This window comes from Chiloscyllium punctatum, chromosome 22 (genome assembly GCF_047496795.1).
Source record: "Chiloscyllium punctatum isolate Juve2018m chromosome 22, sChiPun1.3, whole genome shotgun sequence".
Classification (NCBI taxonomy): domain Eukaryota; kingdom Metazoa; phylum Chordata; class Chondrichthyes; order Orectolobiformes; family Hemiscylliidae; genus Chiloscyllium; species Chiloscyllium punctatum.
The window spans coordinates 39000607-39022898 of record NC_092760.1 but is presented as its reverse complement, the minus strand read 5'-3'; the positions used below and the strand labels follow the sequence as shown (position 1 = coordinate 39022898).

Genomic DNA, 22292 nt, shown 5'->3' with positions numbered 1-22292 from the left:
CAGACTCCAAGACCTAAAGTAAAAGGTTAGATTGGAAGGCAAGGCTCGTAGGGATGAGGAAGATGGGGGTAAACCTCTGGGGGCAATTGAGGTCCAGAGAAAGGTTCAAATCCTAAAGAGAAGCAAGGACAACAATTGGGAGTAGCAGAGGCACTAAGGTGAAGAGTAGAAGTGTGTGATTGGTCATATGTGAGAACAGGCTACAGAACAGGACCTCTGTGGTGAGCAATATGAAAGTGAAGCTGGCAATGTTAAAATCAATAATAAAATCAATAAAATCAATAATACTTTGTGAACTATGTTGAAGCAAAACAGTGCTAACTAACTCAATGTTAAGCAAGGACTTATTGTAAATTATTCTACTATGTTGAAGCTCTGAGCTTGAACTTCTGATGGCAGAATCACCTTAATTATTATCACTGTCACTGTACGTTTTGTAATGAGCGTGTGTTTTTATATTGGTAATGTACTGCCCAAGTTACGGGTGTAAACTGCTCGAGTTCTCAACCTTCCAAGTCAGTTTTTTAAAAAAATGCTATGTATATTGTCAGATACAGACATATTTGAATTGAATAGGCGGCATGGTGGCTCAGTGGTCAGCACTGCTGCCTCATAGCACCAGGGCTACGATTCCAGCCTCGGGTGACTGACTGTGTGGAGTTTGCACATTCTCTCTGTGTCTGTGTGGGTTTGCTCTGGTTTCCTCCCACAGTCCAAAGATGTGCAGGTCAGGTGAATTGACCACGCTAAATTGCCCATAGTGTTAGGTGCATTAATTAGGGGGAAATGGGTCTGGGTGTGTAGCTCTTCAGAGGGTCGGTGTGACTGGTTGAGCCGAAGGGTCTGTTTCCACACTATAGGGAATCTAATCTAATAGAATGAACTTTGGGCTGTGTGATGATGTGCTCCTTTAACGAGGTTATGCTGTACTTGGCTTTTTTTTCTCAGAGAGTACATAAAGCAGTCTTTTTAAAAAAGTCTAGGTATGAAGGGTTTTAGGGTCAATTTAATTGTATCTAACAGATGCTGCCTCAGGCAAAAGGCTTTCAGATTTTAAAAAAACACTTGTACAATGAAAGGAGAGTGGCGAGTTCTCCCAGCTCAGCCTTTCTTTGGTTTAGTTTGGTTTAGTTTTTTTTAGCAGTTTGACTGTTCACTGAAAGCAGGCAATCAGTTTTGAGGCTCTTGGTCCAAGAAACAGCTCCATGGAAGAAGGTGTTCCATGATGAATCCCTCTGCCATCTCTCTCTCTCTCTCCCGTAAGACCCTGTGTTTGATTTTCCCCTTTTTTTTTGCAAGGAGAGTTTATGGGGAATGTTGCAAGTATTTGGAACAACATCATTAAGTTGGAATAGCCTATTGGGTTTTCTGATTGGTTAAGTTATTCTATATTCTGTTCTCTTTTGTTTGTCTGTCAACTTCGGTAAACTTGCAAATAAATTCTGTTTTGTTTAAAACTAAATGGTTGGGTCAACTGCATCACTCCTGGAATAACCACTCTACACCTGCTTAAAACAATTCGCAAACTTAGGATCCAGGCTATTTTCTTGAAACATTTTGAGGGGGTCTGGCTTGGTCTATAACAGAATTGAGGCTCTTTCCTTGATTTGTTCTATAGTTCCGTTTTGGGATTAGGATTGCTGGGCTTGAATGCAGCAAGAGGTAGGTATTGGTGTCTTTTGTTCTTGTTGTTGATTTTAGTTGGTTTAAACAGTGCTTGGGATAGCAATGGCTCTTTCAGTCACCAAGAGTTTTCTGGGGGTGGAAGAAGTGACTTTGGGGGTTTTACAAAAGGTGATTAAGGCCAAACTGCTAGAATTAGCAGACAAGCTGGAGTTGGAGCTACCTCCTTCCATGAAGAAAGGACAGATAATTACAGCAATAGTTCAGCATTTAAGTTTGCAAGAAATGCCATCAGATTCTTTAGAGATGGCTAGAAATCAATTAAAGATGAAGCAGCTTGAGTTAGAGGCAAAAGACAAAGAAAAGGCAAAGGAATGAATTACAGTTAAACACAGAGGAAAGAGAGAGAAGAGACAGAAAAGGAGAAAAGGAAAGAAAGAAACAACAGGTGTTTGAACTTCAGAAACTGGCACTTAGACTGGGAGGTCAGCTTAAAATTTTGGAGGAGTTCAAAGATTCACTTCCTGAAGTAGTGAGAACTCATGTGGAAGAACAGAGAATTAAAAACAGCAAGGTTAGCAGCTGAAATGGCTGGTGATTATGAATTGGTCCACAAATCAAAGTTTGGCTTCCAAAATCATTTTCAACTCGTGAGCAATAGAAATTGCGGAAAAGAGAAATCCTGACATGGGAAGGGAAAGGTAGATCTTGGTGAAGATCATAAGGATAACTTACCAAGGGATAGAAAGGAAAATCTTGAAGGAGAAAGAGAAGTTAAAAGGCACCGATGTTTTCACTGCAATAATGTAGGCCATATGAATTCACCGTGTTGGTGGGTTAGAAAAAGCACTGGGAAGCCAGATGTAGGAAAACAGGATAAGCCAGTGAATTTTGTTAGAGCGGTAACGGAAAGCACAGTGGAGGCTAGAAAGCTGCACCAGAATGTACAACGTGGTTGGAGGCTGGTTAAAGAGGAAGTGCCAGACCTTTTTAAACTTTATACCTGCGAAAGTAGAGTTTACTCGCATAAGCCAGGAGGAGCAGATAAAGAAGTTACAATATTATGAGATACAGGATCCCATCAATCTGTGAGTTGAAAGATGAGGAGACATGTACCTCTGAAAGACTATTGCCAGAAAATGTGCTAGTAATGGGAATTCATCGTGAGACAAGAAGCGCTCAATGCTGTGTAAAGTGGGGTTAGAGTATCCAATGAAGAAGTCGTGGTAGGAGTACTGGACAAACTCTCAGCTCCATGAATACAATTTGTCCTTGCTAATGATATACAGAGGTACCTCAATTATCCAAATGAGAGGGGCGGGCGCTATTTCATTTGGATAATCGATTATTTGGTTCATCAACTCAATACCTTTCCTCTGGGCTCAGAGTTTTCTGTTAAGTCTGCTCCCTGTTCAGGAGATGAGGCAGCAGCACATTGCATGTGAGCCCCTGTCCAACACCTTCCCCCAACACTGTCCCCTGCCCGATGACCAACACTGCTCCCCCGCCCAAGCCCCAACATCACTCCCCACCTGCCCCCGCCCAACCACTAACACTGCGCCCCCCGCCCAACCCAACATCACTCCCCAACCACCCCCATACCCAGCCCCAACACCGCCACCCAATGCCTTCCACCCCAACCCCGCCCCACATCCCCAGCCACCCCGCTCCCCCCACCCCCCCGATCCCCGTGCAGCCATGCTCCCGACAGACCCCGCCCCCCCACCCCCTGGGCTGCTGGAGTGGACACAACAGTAAGACTGCTGCTGTCTTTGTGGGGTAAGCCTCCGAAAAAAACACACACACACACCTTTTTACTGCAACTTTTTGACAAGTTCTATCTCTGCCCTGTACAGGACAATGTTAGAGAGAATATCTGGGGAAGGGGGTTTTAGGGTTCATCCCTGTGTAGAACTCCAGGGAAAGTGTGGACAGAGGGCGGGAAGTCAGTCCTTTGGAGACAGTACCTGGGCTCCCATCGATGTCCAGGACTGTTTTCGGCAGCATTTCAGTGAGTCGAGATAATTTTTAATCACTGTAAATAAAAGACGCGATCGAGGTTGAAACAGCTCTTTGATGTAATGTTCCTATCGGGACCTCGAGATCTCCTTCGGATAATCCAATATTCGGAAAATTGATATTCGGATAATCGAGGTTCCTCTGTAGCTGGTCCACAGGTAAGAGTGCTGCCTAGTGTGATTTGAAAGCCAGTAGAAATCCAGGCAACTGAACTATAGCAGGACACATATCCTGGGATTTTTTCCAACTATGTGGTAACTAGGTCACAAAGTCACCAGTTGAAACAGAAGAGATCAAAGACTACAGATAAGAAAGTTAAAGTGGAATTAGCAGAGACCCTGTTTGATCGAATGATTGATACAAACCAGGAGCAGATGGATGACACAGCAGATATCTTTAGCTGAAATAAATTAACTGAGCTACAGCAGAAAGATGAAAATTTAAAGCAATTGAATCAAAAGGCATACATGGAAAAAAGAATCTGAATGTATCCCTGACTGCTATTATCTTAAAAATCATGTCTGAATGAGGAAATGGAGACTATCACATATTCAGGCAGATGAGAAATGGGCAGAAGTTCATCAAGTCGCATTATCAGTAGGAGATAGAAAAGAGGTGCTGCGGGTAGTGCATGAGCTACCACTAGGGGGTCATTTAGGAATGAGAAAAACACAAGCTAAAATACAAAAACACTTTTACTGACCTGGACTGCATAAGAACGTAGTTGAATTTTGCCAGACATGTTATACATGTCAGGTAAGTGAAAAACCACAGGCAGTAATAAAACCCACACCTTAATACCTATTCCTGCTTTTGAGGAACCTTTTTCAAGAGTCTTAATTGATTGCATAGGACCCCTACTTCAAAGAAAAATTGGGAATCAATATTTGTTACCAATAATGGAAGTGTCCACTGTATTTCCAGAGACAATTCCATTATGCAATATCACAGCTAAAAGGATTGTGTAGGAATTACTCAAATTTTTCGCTAGCTATGGACTACCCACAGAGATACAATCAAATCAACGGTGAAACTTTACATCAAAATTATTTAAGGAAATGATGGACAGCTTAGGAATCAAACAATTTAAATATATAATCCAGAGTCGCAGGGAGTGCTAGAAAGGTGGCATCAGACATTAAAGACCATATTGAGGGCATATAGTCAAGACTATCCAGATGATTGGGATAAGGGAATTCCAGTTGTACTTTTTGAAATCAAAGATACACCAAATGAACTGACCAAATTCAGTCCATTTCAGTTAGTTTTTGGGCATGAAGTGAGAGGACTGCTAAAATTGACTAAGGATAAATTAGTAAGTTATCATTCAAATCACAAATTTGGACTATGGATCAAATTTTAGAGAATGATTAAGTAGAACTGGGGAATTGGCTAGACAGCATTTGAAAGTATCACAGCATACAATGAAACAGGAAGCATCCAAGTAATCAAAAACTCGCAATTTTGCTATCAGAGATAAAGTGTTAGTGTTATTTCCAGTGATAGGTAAACCTTTAAAGCAAGGTTTAATGGGCTCTTCAAGTTGAAAGGAAATTGAATGAGGTGAACAATTTGATAAGGACTCCAGACAGAAAGAAGTCTCACAGAGTGTCTCAAGTGAATATGCTCAAAAGGTATTTTGACAGGGAAGGAAATCCAAAGGAGACTGTGTTATTGATTACAACACAGGGAAGAACCAAGTTCAGAGGATTCTGAATTGGACATTCCTCAAATTAAACTGGACAATCAGGAAGTTGTCAAAAATTGCAGAGGAAAATCGAAATGACCTGAAAGGGTTATTCCTATCACATGGGGAGATATGTAAGAATAAGCTGGGAAGTACAGGTACACAATCCTTTATCTGAAACGCTCAGAACCAGCTGGTTTTCAGAATTTGGAATTTTTCGAATTTCAGAATATGTGACAGTTTGATGGTGAAATTTTATAAAATCTTACTGAACAGCAGACTCACTATGAGTACTACAGGCCTTGAGACAGAATTAAGGCCTGCCAGTGCTGGCCCCCACTCCACCCCCACGTCAATGCAGTTACAAATACTGATGCATATCCGATTCTGCAAGACTGTGTTGAAAAGATGGGACAAACAACTTATATTTCTAAGTTGGATTTGCTCAGAGGATACTGGCAGGTACCTTTGTCCAAAAGAGCGAAGGCAATTTCAGCTTTCATAACACCAAATGCTATGTGATATGAAAAACGTGCCAGCCACATCTCAGAGACTAATCAATAAGGTCATTGCTGGATTACTGAATTGTGTCGTATATATTGATGACCTGGTGATTTTTAGTCACACATGGAAGAAACATTTGCAACATATATCAGACTTGTTCATTCAGAAGGCAGACTTGGTGATAAACTTGGCTAAAAGTGAATTTGCCAAAGCCCAAGTCACCTTCCTGGATCATGTTACTGGACATGGACAAATGGTCTCATGTAATGCAAAAATAAAGATAATTGGGGGGTTTCTCATACCATCGACAAGAAGAACAGTACTATATTCCTGGGATTGAGTGGATTTTGTCAAAAATTCATCCCAAATTTTAGCAGTGTCACTGCTCCAGTCACTGAATTGCTAAAGAAAGGCAAGAGATTTTAGTGGGCAGCAGACTGGCAGAAGGCATTTGATAGCCTGAAAGCTGTGTTAACCACTGCTCCAGCAGTAGCCACTGTTGTGAAGGTGTAAGGGGTACTGTACATTTAAGAGAGTTGAAAGTGAGCAAGGGCTTAGAGAGGCACACACAGTACTGGAATATTTACAGTGTAACATTTGGTCCAGCAGCTAGCTGTACCTAGGTTGCTATGAGACAAAATCAAATTCAAATTTGGCCAATCAGTTTAAATTATGCCCCAAGATACTAAACTCCAATCAAGTTTGAATTTAGTATTTTGACAATATTAAAAACAGTGAAATGGTTGGATGCTTTGGGGTATAAATATTAAACAAATTGAACAGTTGGAGGAGAACTGTCAAGCTACCAACATTTGCTGACGACCTTTATCTATCAATGACCTGTGAAACAGAAACCCTAAGAAGAAAAGAAGTTAAAAGAAGACGCAAAGAGAAGATTTGACAGCTGGCTGGTTTTGAAATTTGAATTTTTTGGTAAGTCTTAGTTGGGGGTTTTATTGGACCAGTATTATAGAAGGGAAAGTAAAAGATAGGTGAGAGAAAGGAGTTGTAAATAGTTGTTAGTTAATTATTCTCTGTTAGACTTTTTAAAAAAGTTGTTAATTTTTCCTTTAAATAGTGACCTTTGGCATAGTTTTTAGATTAGATTCCCTACAGTGTGGAAACAGGCTCTTCGGCCCAACAAGTCCACACCGACCTTCTGAAGAGTAACCCACCCAAACCCATTTCTCTCTGACTAATGCATCTAATACTATGGACAATTTAGAATGGCCAATTCACCTGACCTGCACATCTTTGGACTGTGGGAGGAAACTGGAACACCCGAAGGAAACCCATGCAGACACGGGGAGAATGTGCAAACTCCACACAGACAGTCACCCAAGGCTGGAATCGAACCCAAGTCCCTGCTGCTGTGAGGCAGCAGTGCTAACCACTGAGCCACCATGCCGCCTTGGCCTCTCGAATTTTAACCAATTACTGCATAGGTTAAATCGTTTCTGTGTTGCTAGTTTAAATTAGCGGGGCGATTTACCCTGTGTCATAACACCACACCTAATTACGCAGAGCCATTCTTGGTGGATATCGATGCAAGTAATGCGGGTGTAGATGCTGTGCTCTTACAGGAAGACAACAAGAAAATAGAACTTATCAGATATTCCTCAAGGAAATTGAATATTCATAAGCAGAAATATTCGACAATTGAGAAAGAGACTTTGAACTTGGTGTGGATGTTACAACATTTCACCGTTTCTGTTACCAGTATTGTATCTGAGACAATCATATACACTGATCTCACTCAATCATATATACTGATCATGTGAAGAAATTTAAGGACAATTATATCTGACTGTTTAGATGGAGCTTGTTATTACAACCATTCATAGAGTCATAGAGTCATAGAGACGTACAGCATGGAAACAGATCCTTCGGTCCAACCCATCCATGCCGACCAGATATCCCAACCCAATCTAGTCCCACCTGCCAGCACCCAGCCCATATCCCTCCAAACCCTTCCTATTCATATACCCATCCAAATGCCTCTTAAATGTTGTAATTGTACCAACCTCCACCACATCCTCTGGCAGCTCATTCCATACACGTACCACACCATCTGCATGAAAATGTTGCCCCTTAGGTCTCTTTTATATTTTTCCCCTCTCACCCTAAACCTATGCCCTCTAGTTCTGGACTCCCCGACCCCAGGGAAAAGACTTTGCCTATTTATCCTATCCATGCCCCTCATAATTTTGTAAACCTCTATAAGGTCACCCCTCAGCCTCCAACGCTCCAGGGAAAACAGCCCCAGCCCTGTTCAGCCTCTCCCTATAGCTCAGATCCTCCAACCCTGGCAACATCCTTGTAAATCTTTTCTGAACCCTTTCAAGTTTCACAACATCTTTCCAATAGGAAGGAGACCAGAATTGCATGCAATATTCCAACAGTGGCCTAACCAATGTCCTGTACAGCCGCAACATGACCTCCCAACTCCTGTACTCAATACTCTGACCAATAAAGGAAAGCATACCAAACGCCTTCTTCAATTTGAAAATTGTGCATGTGGCAGGACAAGAAAACATGACTGCCGATTCATTGTTGAGACTTGAATGAGAAATGGAGGCTTTCGGTGACGGGGTAAAACAGACTGAAACATAATGTAGTAGTGCATCTTTGCATGATTATTGTTAATGTAACGTATATGTGTGTTGAAGTGCACTAACAATTTAAGATTAAGGGGTTTTAAATGAAGCCATCGTTGGATATTGATAGTTCTTTTTTTTAAGGGGGAGGTGTGACAGTGCTGCTCCTTTAACAAGGTTATGCTGTCCTTGGCTTTTTTCTCAGAGAAGTTGTAAAGCAGCCATTTCAAAAAGTCTACATTTGGAGGGTTTTACAGCCAATTTGATTATAGCTAAGAGATACTGCCTCAGGAAAAGGCTTTCAGGTTTTAAAAAAACACTTGTACAATGAAAGGGGAGTGGCCGGTTCTCCCAGGTCAGCATTTCTTTGGTTTGGTTTGGTTTAGTTTTTCTAGCAGTCTGACCACTGAAAGCATTCAGTCAGTTTTGAGGCGGTTGCTCCAAGAAACAACTACATGGAAGAAGGTGCATCATTCTGAATCTCTCTGGCATCTCTTTCTTTCCTGTAATATCCTGTGTTTGATTTTACCTTTTTTGTCAAGGGGTGTTTTTGGGGAATGCTGCAAGTATTTGGAACAACATCATTAATTTGGGATAGTCTGTTGGGTTTTCCGATTGCTTAAATTATTCTATATTCTGTTCTCTTTTGTTTATGTGTCATTCAGTAAACTTGGAATAAAATCTGTTTTATTTAAAACTAACTGATTGGGCCAACTGCGTCACTCCTGGAATACACCTGCTTAAAACAACTAGCAAAGTTAGGGGCCGGGCTACTTTCTTGAAATGTTTTGAGAGAGTCTGACCTGGTTAATAGCAGCTGTCTTTGCCCGTCATGTTAAATGCTCCGTAGACTTTGTGACAACTGATATTGTGTTGAAGTAAGAGTCCCCAGATCTATTTCTCAGTTATTTGACAGTTATTTTATTGGTTATCCTTTGGTCCCAATATATAATACGTTCAACAGGCAGCTCCTTTCTGACTTCCCTTAACAGTGTAACAATGAAACAAATAACTGTAATGTTTGCACACTCCCCCAGTTTCTTGCATGCAATGTGATTTTTAAATACCCAAGTAAATTTCTTTGTTATTTCCACTATACTTTCATCCTCCATAGATTCTCCCTTTTTCTGAATAGTCTTACTTTCACTTAATTTATTCTTTTATTTTCAATTAGGTTATAAAATGTTTTGCTCTTTATATTACCTGGATAATTCCATTTGATTCCTTCTAATCTTTTCAATGCCTTCCAAAATCGTTTACAATTTTCCTGATTCGTCTTTTTAAGAAACAGTTTTATTATATTTCTTTTTTATAAAGTTTGTTTTTAATTCCCTTCCCTGTGAAACTCTCACCTTTGTCCTTGTAATCTTACAGGTTTTGTGCTCAATTCATCTCAACTGAACATTCAACACTACTAATCCATGATGCTTTGCTTGATATTTCTGCACATGTAGTCTTTCCTATCTAACTGATTTATTTTCCTGTCTGGCACTTTTAACTTTTGTCAAAATAGAAATTAATATCAATTAACACATTACCTCTTTTTTTCCTATTGACCTTTGTTGGCTCTGATACCCCCCTGTTGCTAATAAATGCCAACTCTCACCTTTTTTGATCACCTCATGTGTCCCTCACAGTCATATTCTAACATTATATCATTCAATTTACTTTGTGAATATTTAATATCCCCTTATCCTCTGGATTCCAGCTAATAATTAACATATACTGTGATTTTTGTGTGTTACCTGCCTCCTCCCCCACTCCCAATGCAGATATTAATATAATTATATGATTTGTTAGCACCAAGTTAGAACAACACCTTATCTCATTGATTGGTTGTCCACTTAACAAACATTTCCAATTCGCCCAGTCACGCTGAAACGGATGTACTTCCTTCCAAATATTTTTCTAGAATGAAAAGAAATCGGTAGAATCAGTTGTTGCTCTTCCTTAAATATTTTGTACTTAATTACATAAGAAACTGGTTTGAAAGTAGAGCTGCGCTTTGCTGTGAATTACTGATTGCAGTATACCAATTAACCCATCCACTGAGATTAAATAAATACATGAATAACTTATATTATAACCACTGGAATCAACACAATAAATTTAAGTAGAGACTTTCACCACTCTTATGTAAAAACCTTGATTTTTTTAAAGATGTGTAGATTAGGTGAATCGGCCATGCTTAATTGCCTATAGTGTTCAGGGATGTGTAGTTACTGTGCATCAGTCACTGCTAAATTACAGTAAAGGGTACAGGAATGGGTCTGGGTGAGTTACTCTTCGGAGGGTCGGCATGGACTTGTTACGCAAAATTGCCTGTTTCCACACTGTAGGGATTGTATGATACATAGGAAAGGTGACCAAACCATAGCTTACTAAGGAAATTAGAGATAGTATTAGATTGAAGGAAGAGACATACAAATTGACCAGACCTGAGCAGTGGACGCAGTTTAGAATTCAGTAAAGGAGGTCAAAGGATTAAGAAAGGGAAAATAGAGTACGGGAATAAGTTTGCAGGGAACATAAAAACTGACTGGAAAAGTTTCTATAGGTATGTGAACAGAAAAAAAATCGGTGAAGACAAATGTCCCTTACAGTCAGACACAGGGGCATTTATAATGGGAACAAAGAATGGCTGGCCAACTAAGTACATACCTTAGTTCTATATTCATAAAGGAAGACACAAATAATACAGCAGAAACATTGAGGAACACAGGATATAATGAGAGGAAGGAACTAAAGAAAGTCTGTATCAGTAAGGAAATAAGATAAGGTTGCTGGGATTGAAACCCAATATAAATCCAGGTCCTGATAATCTGCATCTCAGACTACTTATGGATGTGGCCCTAGAAATAGCGTTACTTTTGTGGTCATCTTCTAAGATTCCAGAGACTCTGGAACTGTTCCTACAGCTGGAGGCTAATGAATGTCACCCCTCCATTTAAGAATGAAAGCGGAGAGAAAACCGGAATTGTAGACCAGTCAGTCTGGGGAAAAAAGGGAGTGTCCATTATAAAAGAATTAATAACTGAGCATTTGGAAAACAGAGGCAGAATCCAACAGACTCGTGCTTGACAAAAATACGAGAATTATTTGAAGATTTAATCTTCTATTAACTAGTAGACTGGATGTGGTTTAACTGGACTTTCAGAAGGCTTCTGTCAAAGACCCATGTAAGAGATTAGTATGTAAAATTAAAGTGCATGGGATTGAGAGTAGTGTATTGAAATGGATAGAAAACTGGATGCCAGACAAGAATCAAAGAGTAGGAACATAACAGTCATTTTCCGAATTGTAGGCAGTGGCTAGTGGGGTACTGCACAGATCAGTGCTAGGTCTCCAGCTACTCACGATATATATTAAAGATTTGGATGAAGCACCTAAATGTAATGTCTCCAAATTTGCAGATGGCACAAAGCTGGGTGGGAGTATAAACTGTGAGGAGGATGCAGAGATGTTTAAGTGCAACTTGGACAAGCTGAATGAGTTGGCAAATGCATGACAGATGCAGTTATGAAGTGAATAAATGTAAGGGTATCCACTATAGTAGCAAAAATAGGAAGGCAGATTATTATCTGATTGGCCATAAGAGAGGGGTATGTGTAATGAGATCTGGGTGTCCTGTTTGTCAGTCACTGAAGCATGCAGGTACCAGGTGGTAAAGAAGGGAAATGGTATGTAGGCCACAGATGGAATACTGTGTCCACTATCAGAAAGATGCAATTGCACTGGAGGGGGTACAGAGGATATTGCCTGTGTTGAAAAGTCTCAGATATGAGAAGAAACTGGATAGATTGGGTAGGCTGGGTTTGTTTTCTTTGAGCAGAGGTAGCTGACAGGCAATCTGATTGAGGTATTCACAATTATGAGAGGTATTGAAAGAGCAGATTATGAGAATCCATTCCCATGGCAGAAGTGTCTAAGAGCAGAGGGCATAGTGTAAGGTGACGAGCATGTGGTTTAGAGGAGATACGAGAAAGAATGTTTTCACCCAGAAGATGGTTGAAATATGGAACGTGCTGTCTGAGAAGGATGGTGGAGGTAGATGCCTCTCGCAACATTTAAGATGCATCTGGATGAATCTTGAAATGGCAGAACATTGTAGGCTATGAATCAAGGACAGGTAATGGGTTTAATGTAGTTTAGTGTTTGTTGGTCGGCATAGACATGGTGGGTTGAAGTGACTGAATGACTCTATGACTCTAGTCTTTTCTTGTCATAATTCTTTTTGTTTTAAGCATTTTTGGTTTTCTATATTTTTCAGTGTGCAGTAATATTTTCCATCTGCAGGCTTTCTCCGCAGCCCTGGTTTTAGTACTGATTAGTTCAATCAATCAGAAGGTTGTCATTAGGCAGTTATTTCTTAATTCAAAACAAAACTCTTGGTGCCTCTAAGTCTCATTTTCCTCCTCATTGCTTCAAAAACTATTGCATTGGTCAAAAATGTGCAAAACTTGATTTTCAAATTGCAAATGTTTCCTGGAATTTCAGTTATATAACAACCCAACCTCCATTTCAATTTATAATCTGAGAAAGAATAATATGCAATCTCTTACATTCCTCCATTCTTGAAGAGATTAATATTGGTTTAAATGCATTCCATCAGGTAAAGACAATACAAAATATAAAACATTACAAAAATATTTCATTTATTCAACCCACTGATCCACTGCACAGGATTTAACTTCCTGTCAGTTACTTCCCAAATTCTTAAGTACTTCAGTACGATCATATTCTTCCTTAGATGTTTGCTATTGCAAGATCTTTTCATGCAATTCAAACAATTTTTACATCTTACTGAGGGAACTTATTGATTCAATCTTACATTTGACTCCTAAATTTCTCTATATTGGTGTTTCTTTGCAACCATGCACACACACAGATTTCAAAATGTTGAACAGCCAATAACAATCCCAAAGTCTTCATTTCCCTACATACAGTACTTCTCTTTATGCCAGTTTAATTTCTTAGGAAAGTATCTCACGAGCTTCTCTATTCATGATTCATTCTCTTGCAATATGATTACAACAACCTCCAAGTCACTATCATTGGTTACCATCTTAAAACACTTTGTAAAGTCAAAGGCAGCAAATACTAGTTTTTTTAGTAGGATTGCCTTCACTTTCTCAAAGGCTGCTTGGTATTTTGCTGACTATACCACATTTGGCTGGTTTCATTTTTAAAAATCTGTTAAAGATACAACAATTGTGCCAAAGCTATGCACAAATTTCTAACTAAACCTACCCATTCCCAGAAATTTCATGATTTTTCAAATAAAATTCCTCATTCCTAAAACTACCAGAACCTTCATTTTCGTTGTTAGTATCAACACTTATCCTTAGGACCCTATGATTTATCTAAGGTATATTCTGCAAATTTTCTCTGGTTGAGCTTTATTTCTAAGTCATCTAACTGAAGTTGCATAAACAGATCTTCTAATTGCCTTACATGTTCTTCCCAGCTGTTACTACACATTACAACATTGCCTAATAAACTATTATTAAGTTCTTCAGCTACAACATAATTAAAAGACTTTGGAGTGGAATTGGGGCATTTCTAAAACCAAATGGTATTAGTCAACATTGATTTGTTATAAACCCTTTGGTGTAACAAGAACTGATATTAGCTTGTGATGTTTAGTGTACTTGCAATTAGTGCTTCAACAGATAAATCGTAGAAAGGAATGAAGCACTGTTATTCCATCAATACAACCTTCTAACTGAAGAATTGCATATGTATCTGTTTTCATTACATTTGTAACTTGTTGTAATCTATGCAGAATCTAATTTACTCATCGTTGTTTTGATACTAACACCACCAGCAAACTTCAATTGCTTTGGTTAGGATCAGTAAGTACTTGCATTTATTCGATCTCTATTTCCACCTGAGCATGTTTATCTGGCCAAAGCAAAAATGAAGCTATTTTGTTGGTACTGATTTTTGGACATCCACAAGATGCATGGATAACATTGCAAGTCCAGGTATATCTCTACAGATTTCCTTCAATTCCTAAGTAACCTTACTGAATCTTCCCATTGTTTTTCCTCTGAGTACAAAAATATAGTGGCTAATTATCCCACTAATCTGTATTGGCTAGTTGAATTGTAGGAATGATTTGGAGATGCCGGTGTCGGACTAAGGTGTACAAAGTTAAAAATGTGTTCCTTCAGCGGTCCAGGACAATCGACCTCGGACCTTCGGGTGACCATCCTCCAAGATGGACTTTGGGACAGACAACAGCGAAAAGTGGCCAAGATGAGGCTGATAACTAAGTTCCGTACCCATAGGGAGGGCCTCAACCGGGACCTTGGGTTCATGTCACACTATGGGTGACCACCATTGCACTATACACACACACACACACACACACATATACACAGACACACATACTCCCACACTCACACATACATGCTCTTAGAGACTTAGACCACTCTACACTCACACACACATACACACATATATACACTCTTTCTCACAGACACTCACACTCCCACATGCACCCCCTCGCAGATTTAAGACACTCTACCTCACATTCACACATATATACACTCTCCCTCACACTCACAACCCCCCAATCCAGACAGACACACGCACAAAGACCCACATGCACACATATACACTGTAGGGAATCTAATCTAATCATATACAAACACATTTGTAGGATGAATTTGTACTTGCAGAGTTATATTGCACTTTGCTCAAAAACTGCATGAATTTATGTAAGACTCTGTTATCTCACTTTTTAGATTAGAATCAGTCTAAACATTATGGCAAAGACAGAGAACACCAGAGGCTAACACCTTCAACATTGTCTGGCTAACACCAATTGTTACAGTTAACCTGAGAATGCAACTTTTTAAAAAAAGTTTTGTGATTTACACATGAAAGAAGTGAAACTATCATGGTATTCGAACAGATGGAAGACTCCACAAACAATCAAGATATTTTTCAATGTATAATTTCAGTTACATCACACTGTAAACATTTGCTATAAATTCTGTGCCTTACAATTATGTCCTCCACAACCACCTGATGAAGGAGCAACGCTCCGAAAGCTAGTGTACTTCCAATTAAACCTGTTGGACTATAACCTGGTGTTGTGTGATTTTTAACTTTGAATTGTAGTAAGTTTGCTTTGTGAACTGTCTATCTTTCCTACCTTACTCTGTTTCTGTTATCCTCCAGTACGCTTACCAATGTCATATTTGTTATTTCCTATTGTCCTCGCTATGATTAAATTGCTTTCATGTTTTTTACGTGGTATAACTAATTTGTCCTCCTGTGATTGAGTTATTTACTCATCAAGAGACTTTACTAACCCTCCTAACTACCTTGTGTAGACAACTGAATATCAAATTCAGAGGTTCATTTTGTAAAGGTAAAAATGCTAGTATTTCATCTCCAGTTTGAAAAGTTCCAGTGCAGCATGTTTATCTGCCCATTGTTTCATCTTTGCCTGTGATGTTTCTAAATGCTCTTGTGCCATTTGCATGCGTTCTGATAGAACACACATCCATGTTTCTTGAGAATAACATTGAACTGAAAATGTGTTGCTGGAAAAGCGCAGCAGGTCAGGCAGCATCCATGGAGCAGGAGAATTGACGTTTCGGGCATGAGCCCTTCTTCAGGAATGAGGAAAGTGTGCCAAGCAGGCTAAGATAAAAGGTAGGGAGGAGAGACCTGGAGGAGGGGCGTTGGAACTGCAATAGGTGGAAGGAGGTTAAGGTGAGGGTGATAGGCCAGAGTGGGGGTGGGGGGCGGAGAGGTCAGGAAGAAGATTGCTGGTTAGGAAGGTGGTGCTGAGTTCGAGGGTTGGGACTGAGACAAGGTGGGGGGAGGGGAAATGAGGAAACTGGAGAAATCTGAGTTCATCCCTTGTGGTTGGAGGGTTCCTAGGTGGAAGATGAGGCGCTCTTTCTCCAGCCGTCGTGTTGCTATGGTCTGGCGATGGAGGAGTCCAAGGACCTGTATGTCCTTGGTGGAGTGGGAGGGGGAGTTGAAGTGTTGAGCAACGGGGTGGTTGGATTGGTTGGTCCGGGTATCCCAGATGTGTTCTCTGAAACGTTCCGCAAGTCTCCCCAATATAGAGGAGGCCACATTGGGTGCAGCGGATGCAGTAAATGATGTGTGTGGAGGTGCAGGTGAATTTGTGGCGGATATGGAAGGATCCCTTGGGGCCTTGGAGGGAAGTAAGGGGGAGGTGTGGGCGCAGGTTTTGCATTTCTTGCGGTTGCAGGGGAAGGTGCCGGGAGTGGAGGTTGGGTTGGTGGGGTGGGGGGGGGGGGGGGGGGGGGGGGAGGGGGCGTGGACCTGACGAGGGAGTCATGGAGGGAGTGGTCTTTTCGGAACGCTGATAGGGGAGGGGAGGAAAATATATCCCTGGTGGTGGGGTCCGTTTGGAGGTGGCGGAAACGACGATGGATGATACGAATGTATATAGAGGTTGGTGGGGTGGTAGGTGAGGACCAGTGGGGTTCTGTCCTGGTGGCGATTGGAGGGGCGGGGCTCAAGGGCTGAGGAGGGGGAAGTGGAGGAAATGTGGTGGAGAGCATCGTCGATCTCGTCTGGGGGAAATTGTGCTCTTTGAAGAAGGAGGCCATCTGGGTTGTTTGGTATTGGAACTGGTCCTCCTGGGAGCAGATGCCGCGGAGACGACACCTCCCCCCTTACTTCCTTCCGAGGCCCAAGGGATCCTTCCATATCCACCACAAATTCACCTGCACCTCCACACACATCATTTACTGCATCCGCTGCACTCGATGTGGCCTCCTCTATATTGGGGAGACAGGCCGCCTACTTGCGGAACGTTTCAGTGAACACCTCTGGAACACCCGGACCAACCAACCCAACCACCCCGTGGCCCAACACTTCAACTCCCCCTCCCACTCCACCAAGGACATGCAGGTCCTTGGACTCCTCCATTGCCAGATCATAGCAACATGATGGCTAGAGGAAGAGCGCCTCATCTTCCGCCTAGGAACCCTCCAACCACACGGGATGAACTCAGATTTCTCCAGTTTCCTCATTTCCCCTCCCCCCCACCTTGTCTCAGTCCCAACCCTCGAACTCATCACCATCTTCCTAACCTGCAATCTTCTTCCTGACCTCTCCGCCCCCACCCCCACTCTGGCCTATCACCCTCACCTTAACCTCCTTCCACCTATTGCAGTTCCAACGCCCCTCCTCCAGGTCTCTCCTCCCTACCTTTTATCTTAGCCTGCTTGGCACACTTTCCTCATTCCTGAAGAAGGGCTCATGCCCGAAACGTCAATTCTCCTGCTCCTTGGATGCTGCCTGACCTGCTGCGCTTTTCCAACAACACATTTTCAGCTCTGATCTCCAGCATCTGCAGTCCTCACTTTCTCCTAGGAGACTAACATTGAGGACATTATTAGATTTGATTACAAGTCCACACCAACCCGCCAAAGCGCAACCCACCCATACCCCTACACTTACCCCTTACTTAGCACTACGGGCAATTTAGCATGGCCAATTCACCTGACCTGCACATCTTTGGACTGTGGGAGGAAACTGGAGGAAACCCACGCAGACACAGGGAGAACGAGCAAACTCCACACAGTCAGTCGCCTGAGGCGGGAATTGAACCCAGGTCTCTGGTGCTGTGAGGCAGCAGTGCTAACCACTGTGCCACATCTACTTAATCAATTTTAGAGGACCCTTATCTCATGACTATAGATCAATTTGAATGAAGTAAACCTAGTAGATTAATTTGGGGATTCTCTGGTAATATTACTGAAAACATCTATTCCCTTGTTTCAATCCTGTGGATTTTCATGATAATATGCCTTAATCATTATTTTGAGATCCTGATACTATCTCTCCAAAGCTCCCTACATTTACAAATGAAAGGTAACAGACTTTGTTTTATACCCAAATTGCTGATCTATGTCCTAAAAACTTTTATACATAACATCAGAACTTTCATACTGTTATATTTCAATTGGTAGTCCACTACTACCTTACTACATTTGTCCTTAAAGGAATAGCTTTGGAAATCAGGTTGTCAAATCCATGAACCATCACCTCAACAACTGAACCAGGACAAGAAGGGCCCAGATCCTGAACTGCCTGCAAGTTTGCCTGACCAAGTTAGCCCTACCGCAGGCTGAGCACTATAGAGCCATAAGGCTAACTATAACCCACTCCCTGGATTAGAAGGACATGGACCCCCAATTAGGAATATTCTGACCAGTTACCTGAACATGGTCAACCTCCTAACCGATATACAGTCTATCTTTGATTTACTGTTCATTCTGAGCAATACGAAGATTGTTCATAGCCAGCGGGTAAAAAGGCAACAGGTACCTGTTCTGACTGCTATGTCAAAAATTCTAGACATCAAATATGTTCAGCACATTTGGTTAGAGACAAAAATACTGTATATGTTGGAATCCAAAGTAGACAGGCAGGAGGCTAGAAGAACACAGCAAACCAGGCAGCATCAGGAGATGTAGAAGTCAATGTTTCGGGTGGAATCCTTCTTCAGGATTGGGCATGGGTGTGGGGACTGTTCTTTCAGCACATTTGATAAGACACGCATATAAATGAGGTTGGTTTAATAAGGAATTTAACAAGCTATAATCCCTGTTAATTGGCAATTTTCCACCCCCTGTGAGAAACTCTCACCATTTGGCAAATGCATAAAAGATGCAATAATTGTCAGTTCTGCCACACATTTCACCATAGCCCATTTTGTTCAGGTGCATATAAGATTCTGCTGATTTATATTTATACATTCAGTTAATGCCTTTGCAGAGGTATGATGGTATCAGATGTAGGTATAATTTTCACCATTCACCATTATGGTGGCTGAAATCTTAGCTTCTATTGCAACGGTCAGAAGCCATCAGGTCAACTTCAGTGCCTCAGGGAATGCTCAGACTGAGGTCAGAAGATTCATGCCTGATGCCATAGGCTCTAACAGCTGTTATCATAGTTGCAGACCTCAGCGCTGAAAGCCCTCACAGGTTATGCAACAGAAGCATAAATTACTGTGAAATCTCTTCAAGTCTGGCAGATTCTGTGGAAACAGAAACAGAGTTAACATTTCATGTCCAATGATTCTGTTCAGAAATGGAGTCAGTGTTCTCGAAACATTAGCTCGTCTGTCTCCACAAATACTGTTAGGTTTTTCCTGCACTTTGTTTTTATTTTGGATCTTGAGCACTTTTGTAGTACTTTGCTGGGACTCATAGTCTGTCTGTTGTTTGATAAAATTATTATGGTGAAGCTCTTGTTTGTGTCTTTTGTCGTAGCATTTTGGCCAAAAGCAAACTATGGTAGAACATTACAAGATAATATGAAGGTGTTGTATGATGAAGAAATACTGACCTAAGTGAACAGGGGTTTGAGCAGGTGCCCAAGGATACATCTTCAGAACCTAAGGGATCCCAGATGCCACCTTCCTGTTTCTTCTTCCCTCCACAAAACACCTTTGTCTATGGAGCGACTGCTCTATCTTCAAGTCATATGATCCAGAGATACCGATATCTTCAGCAGACAATCTGTCAACAGATCACCAAATGTTCTGCTCTTTCTGGGAGAATGTTGCAATACTCCTTGCCAAATTCAGCAACTCAGCACAATGCTTCCAAAGTGACTTTGACAAACTTGGCAATAGCAGCAGTTATAAAGATCACCTTTTTCTGCAAATTGGGTATCTAGCCCTTTAAATAGCATTCATCTGGTGTACCTCTTCCTGAACACATAATATTTTTAGAGTAGATGGCATGTACATTCAGTCGATCAGCACAATCCAAATTTCAACAATATACATCTGATCAAATGGAACTGTGTTCTGTAATAATGATCCGGCTAGTAATGATGCCTCTAATGCAAGCACAAGTCATACATGCTAGTGCCCTTAGCACTGCACAACTCATATATATTATGCTCTTAGCATTTTGAAGGTTGTGATAGGAGTCTAGTGCATGCCACTGACGGAGCCTCTGGTATCTATAGCATGATGGACTCAAATTTCCAGCTCAACATAACTGCCAGAAATAGCATACCTTAATTAAATAGCCATTGCCCAGCAATGGGGCTCATCTCATCTCTAGTTCCTTCTTGATAATTATTGCTGATGATTTCAATTGTTTTATATTTACTAAGACCATTTTGCCGCCTTATTTGATTTAAGTCCATCTGCCATTTTCCAATCACCATCTTCAATGTACACTTCCTCTTTTTTCAAGTACCATTACTGGAATAAAATAAGAAGTACTAGTAACATATCTCCATAGCACATGAACTCCAAGATGCATCATACCGATAACTTCCTTCGTTCTAAAAATCTCCTAACTCTTCTCATTTGTGGTATTTCTGGTTAAAATCTTCATTACAGTGGACAACTATGTAATGGTGGCATTGCATATTCTTTCAACATGGTATTCAGATTCTGATTGACTTTATTAAGATGGAACTACAAATAGTGAATTTCTGGCAGCAGTACAGAATGGCATCATTATTTTCCTGAGTTCTAAGCTAATAACCTACCGTGAAACTTCTATCAAATAAAAGGCATATTTCTTTAAGTGCTAAGTAATTTAACTAATTCTTTAGGAAGTTTAACAAAAACATCCTATGACATTTTGTTTTATCAAGATAAGTATCAGTGTTTACCTCATGAAGCGGGAAGACTGTTTCAAATGTCTTATTGTTTAGAAATTCACGAAGACCTCCTGTTTTCAAGAAAGATAATATATTTATGTCCAAGCAATGCAAAAGGAATCAGCTCCAATCATGCAATGATTAACCATTTTGACCACGTAACCACTTTCAGTCCATAAATCATGTTTATCTTGAAAGACTTCCGAACTCACCTTACCCACAGATTGGTATTTTATCACTGAAAATCTTGGCTAGAATGCCTTTACTTATTGTAGGGCATAAGAAGTTGGGTACAATAAAGAGTGGTGTAATAAATTTTAATAGTTTGTTGGTAGTATGACATAAGGAAAACAAGAAGGTATAAAGTCTCATAATGTTTAGGTCCACAACAATAGTAACTTGAAAAAGGACTTTGCATTTTTGAATTTCTATTTAAATACAATTGGCTGAATTTTCTCAGATGGTTGGAAGGCAGTCGATCTGGCGATATGCTGGGGAAGGTGTCAGGGTTTCTTGCAGCCATTATGGATTCAATCCAGCAGGCTCTAGCATAGTCCTGAAGTGAAATTTTAAAATTGGTTTTCCATTGCTCACAGCAAATGTATGTGGGAATGATTCCCATTGCAACTACATTCAGGTGATAAGAAAGAAACATTTATTCTTTTTCAAACTTCTAAGAAAACCTGTCTGTTTTTGTGGGTCATACCACTCAAACCAGACTTAAAATGCTTTTTACTTTTAAGTATGTCTTGTCAGCTAAGATCACGGTGGCTCAGTGGTTAGCAAGCTACCTCACAGCATCAGAGGCTCGGGTTTGATTCCAGCCTTGGGCGACTGTCTGTGTGAAGCTTGCACGTTCTCCCCATGTCTGCGTGGGTTTTCTCCGGGTGCTCTGGTTTCGTCCCACAGTCCAAAGATGTACAGATTAAGTGAATTGGCCATGCAAAATTGCTCATAGTGTTAGGTCCATTAGTCAGAGGGAAATGGTTCTGGGTGGGTTACTCTTTGGAGGGCTGGTGTGCACTTATGGGGCCAGATGGCCTGTTTCCACACTGTAGGGAATCTAATCAAATGGTGGAGCAGATTTGATGGGCTTAACAGACAATTTCTGTTCCTATAAGTCCATGGACATAGATCTCTGAAAGTTGCCGCTCAGGTTGATAGGATTGTTAAGAAGGTATACGGTGTGTTAGCTTTTATTGGTAGAGGGATTGAGTTTCGGAGCC

The 22292-nt window shown here is 40.8% G+C and overlaps 1 protein-coding gene across 1 annotated transcript in view; it reads right to left on the bottom strand.

Moving 5' to 3' along the window:
- LOC140493883 (anoctamin-9-like) overlaps positions 1 to 22292 on the bottom strand; it is a 199356-nt gene that overhangs the window by 124102 nt on the left and 52962 nt on the right. The window contains exons 5-6 of the mRNA XM_072592877.1: positions 11092 to 11098; positions 10250 to 10338 (exon numbers count right to left, since the gene is read on the bottom strand). Of these exons, the coding sequence (XP_072448978.1) occupies positions 10250 to 10338; positions 11092 to 11098 (96 nt within the window). The remainder of the gene's footprint in view (positions 1 to 10249; positions 10339 to 11091; positions 11099 to 22292) is intronic.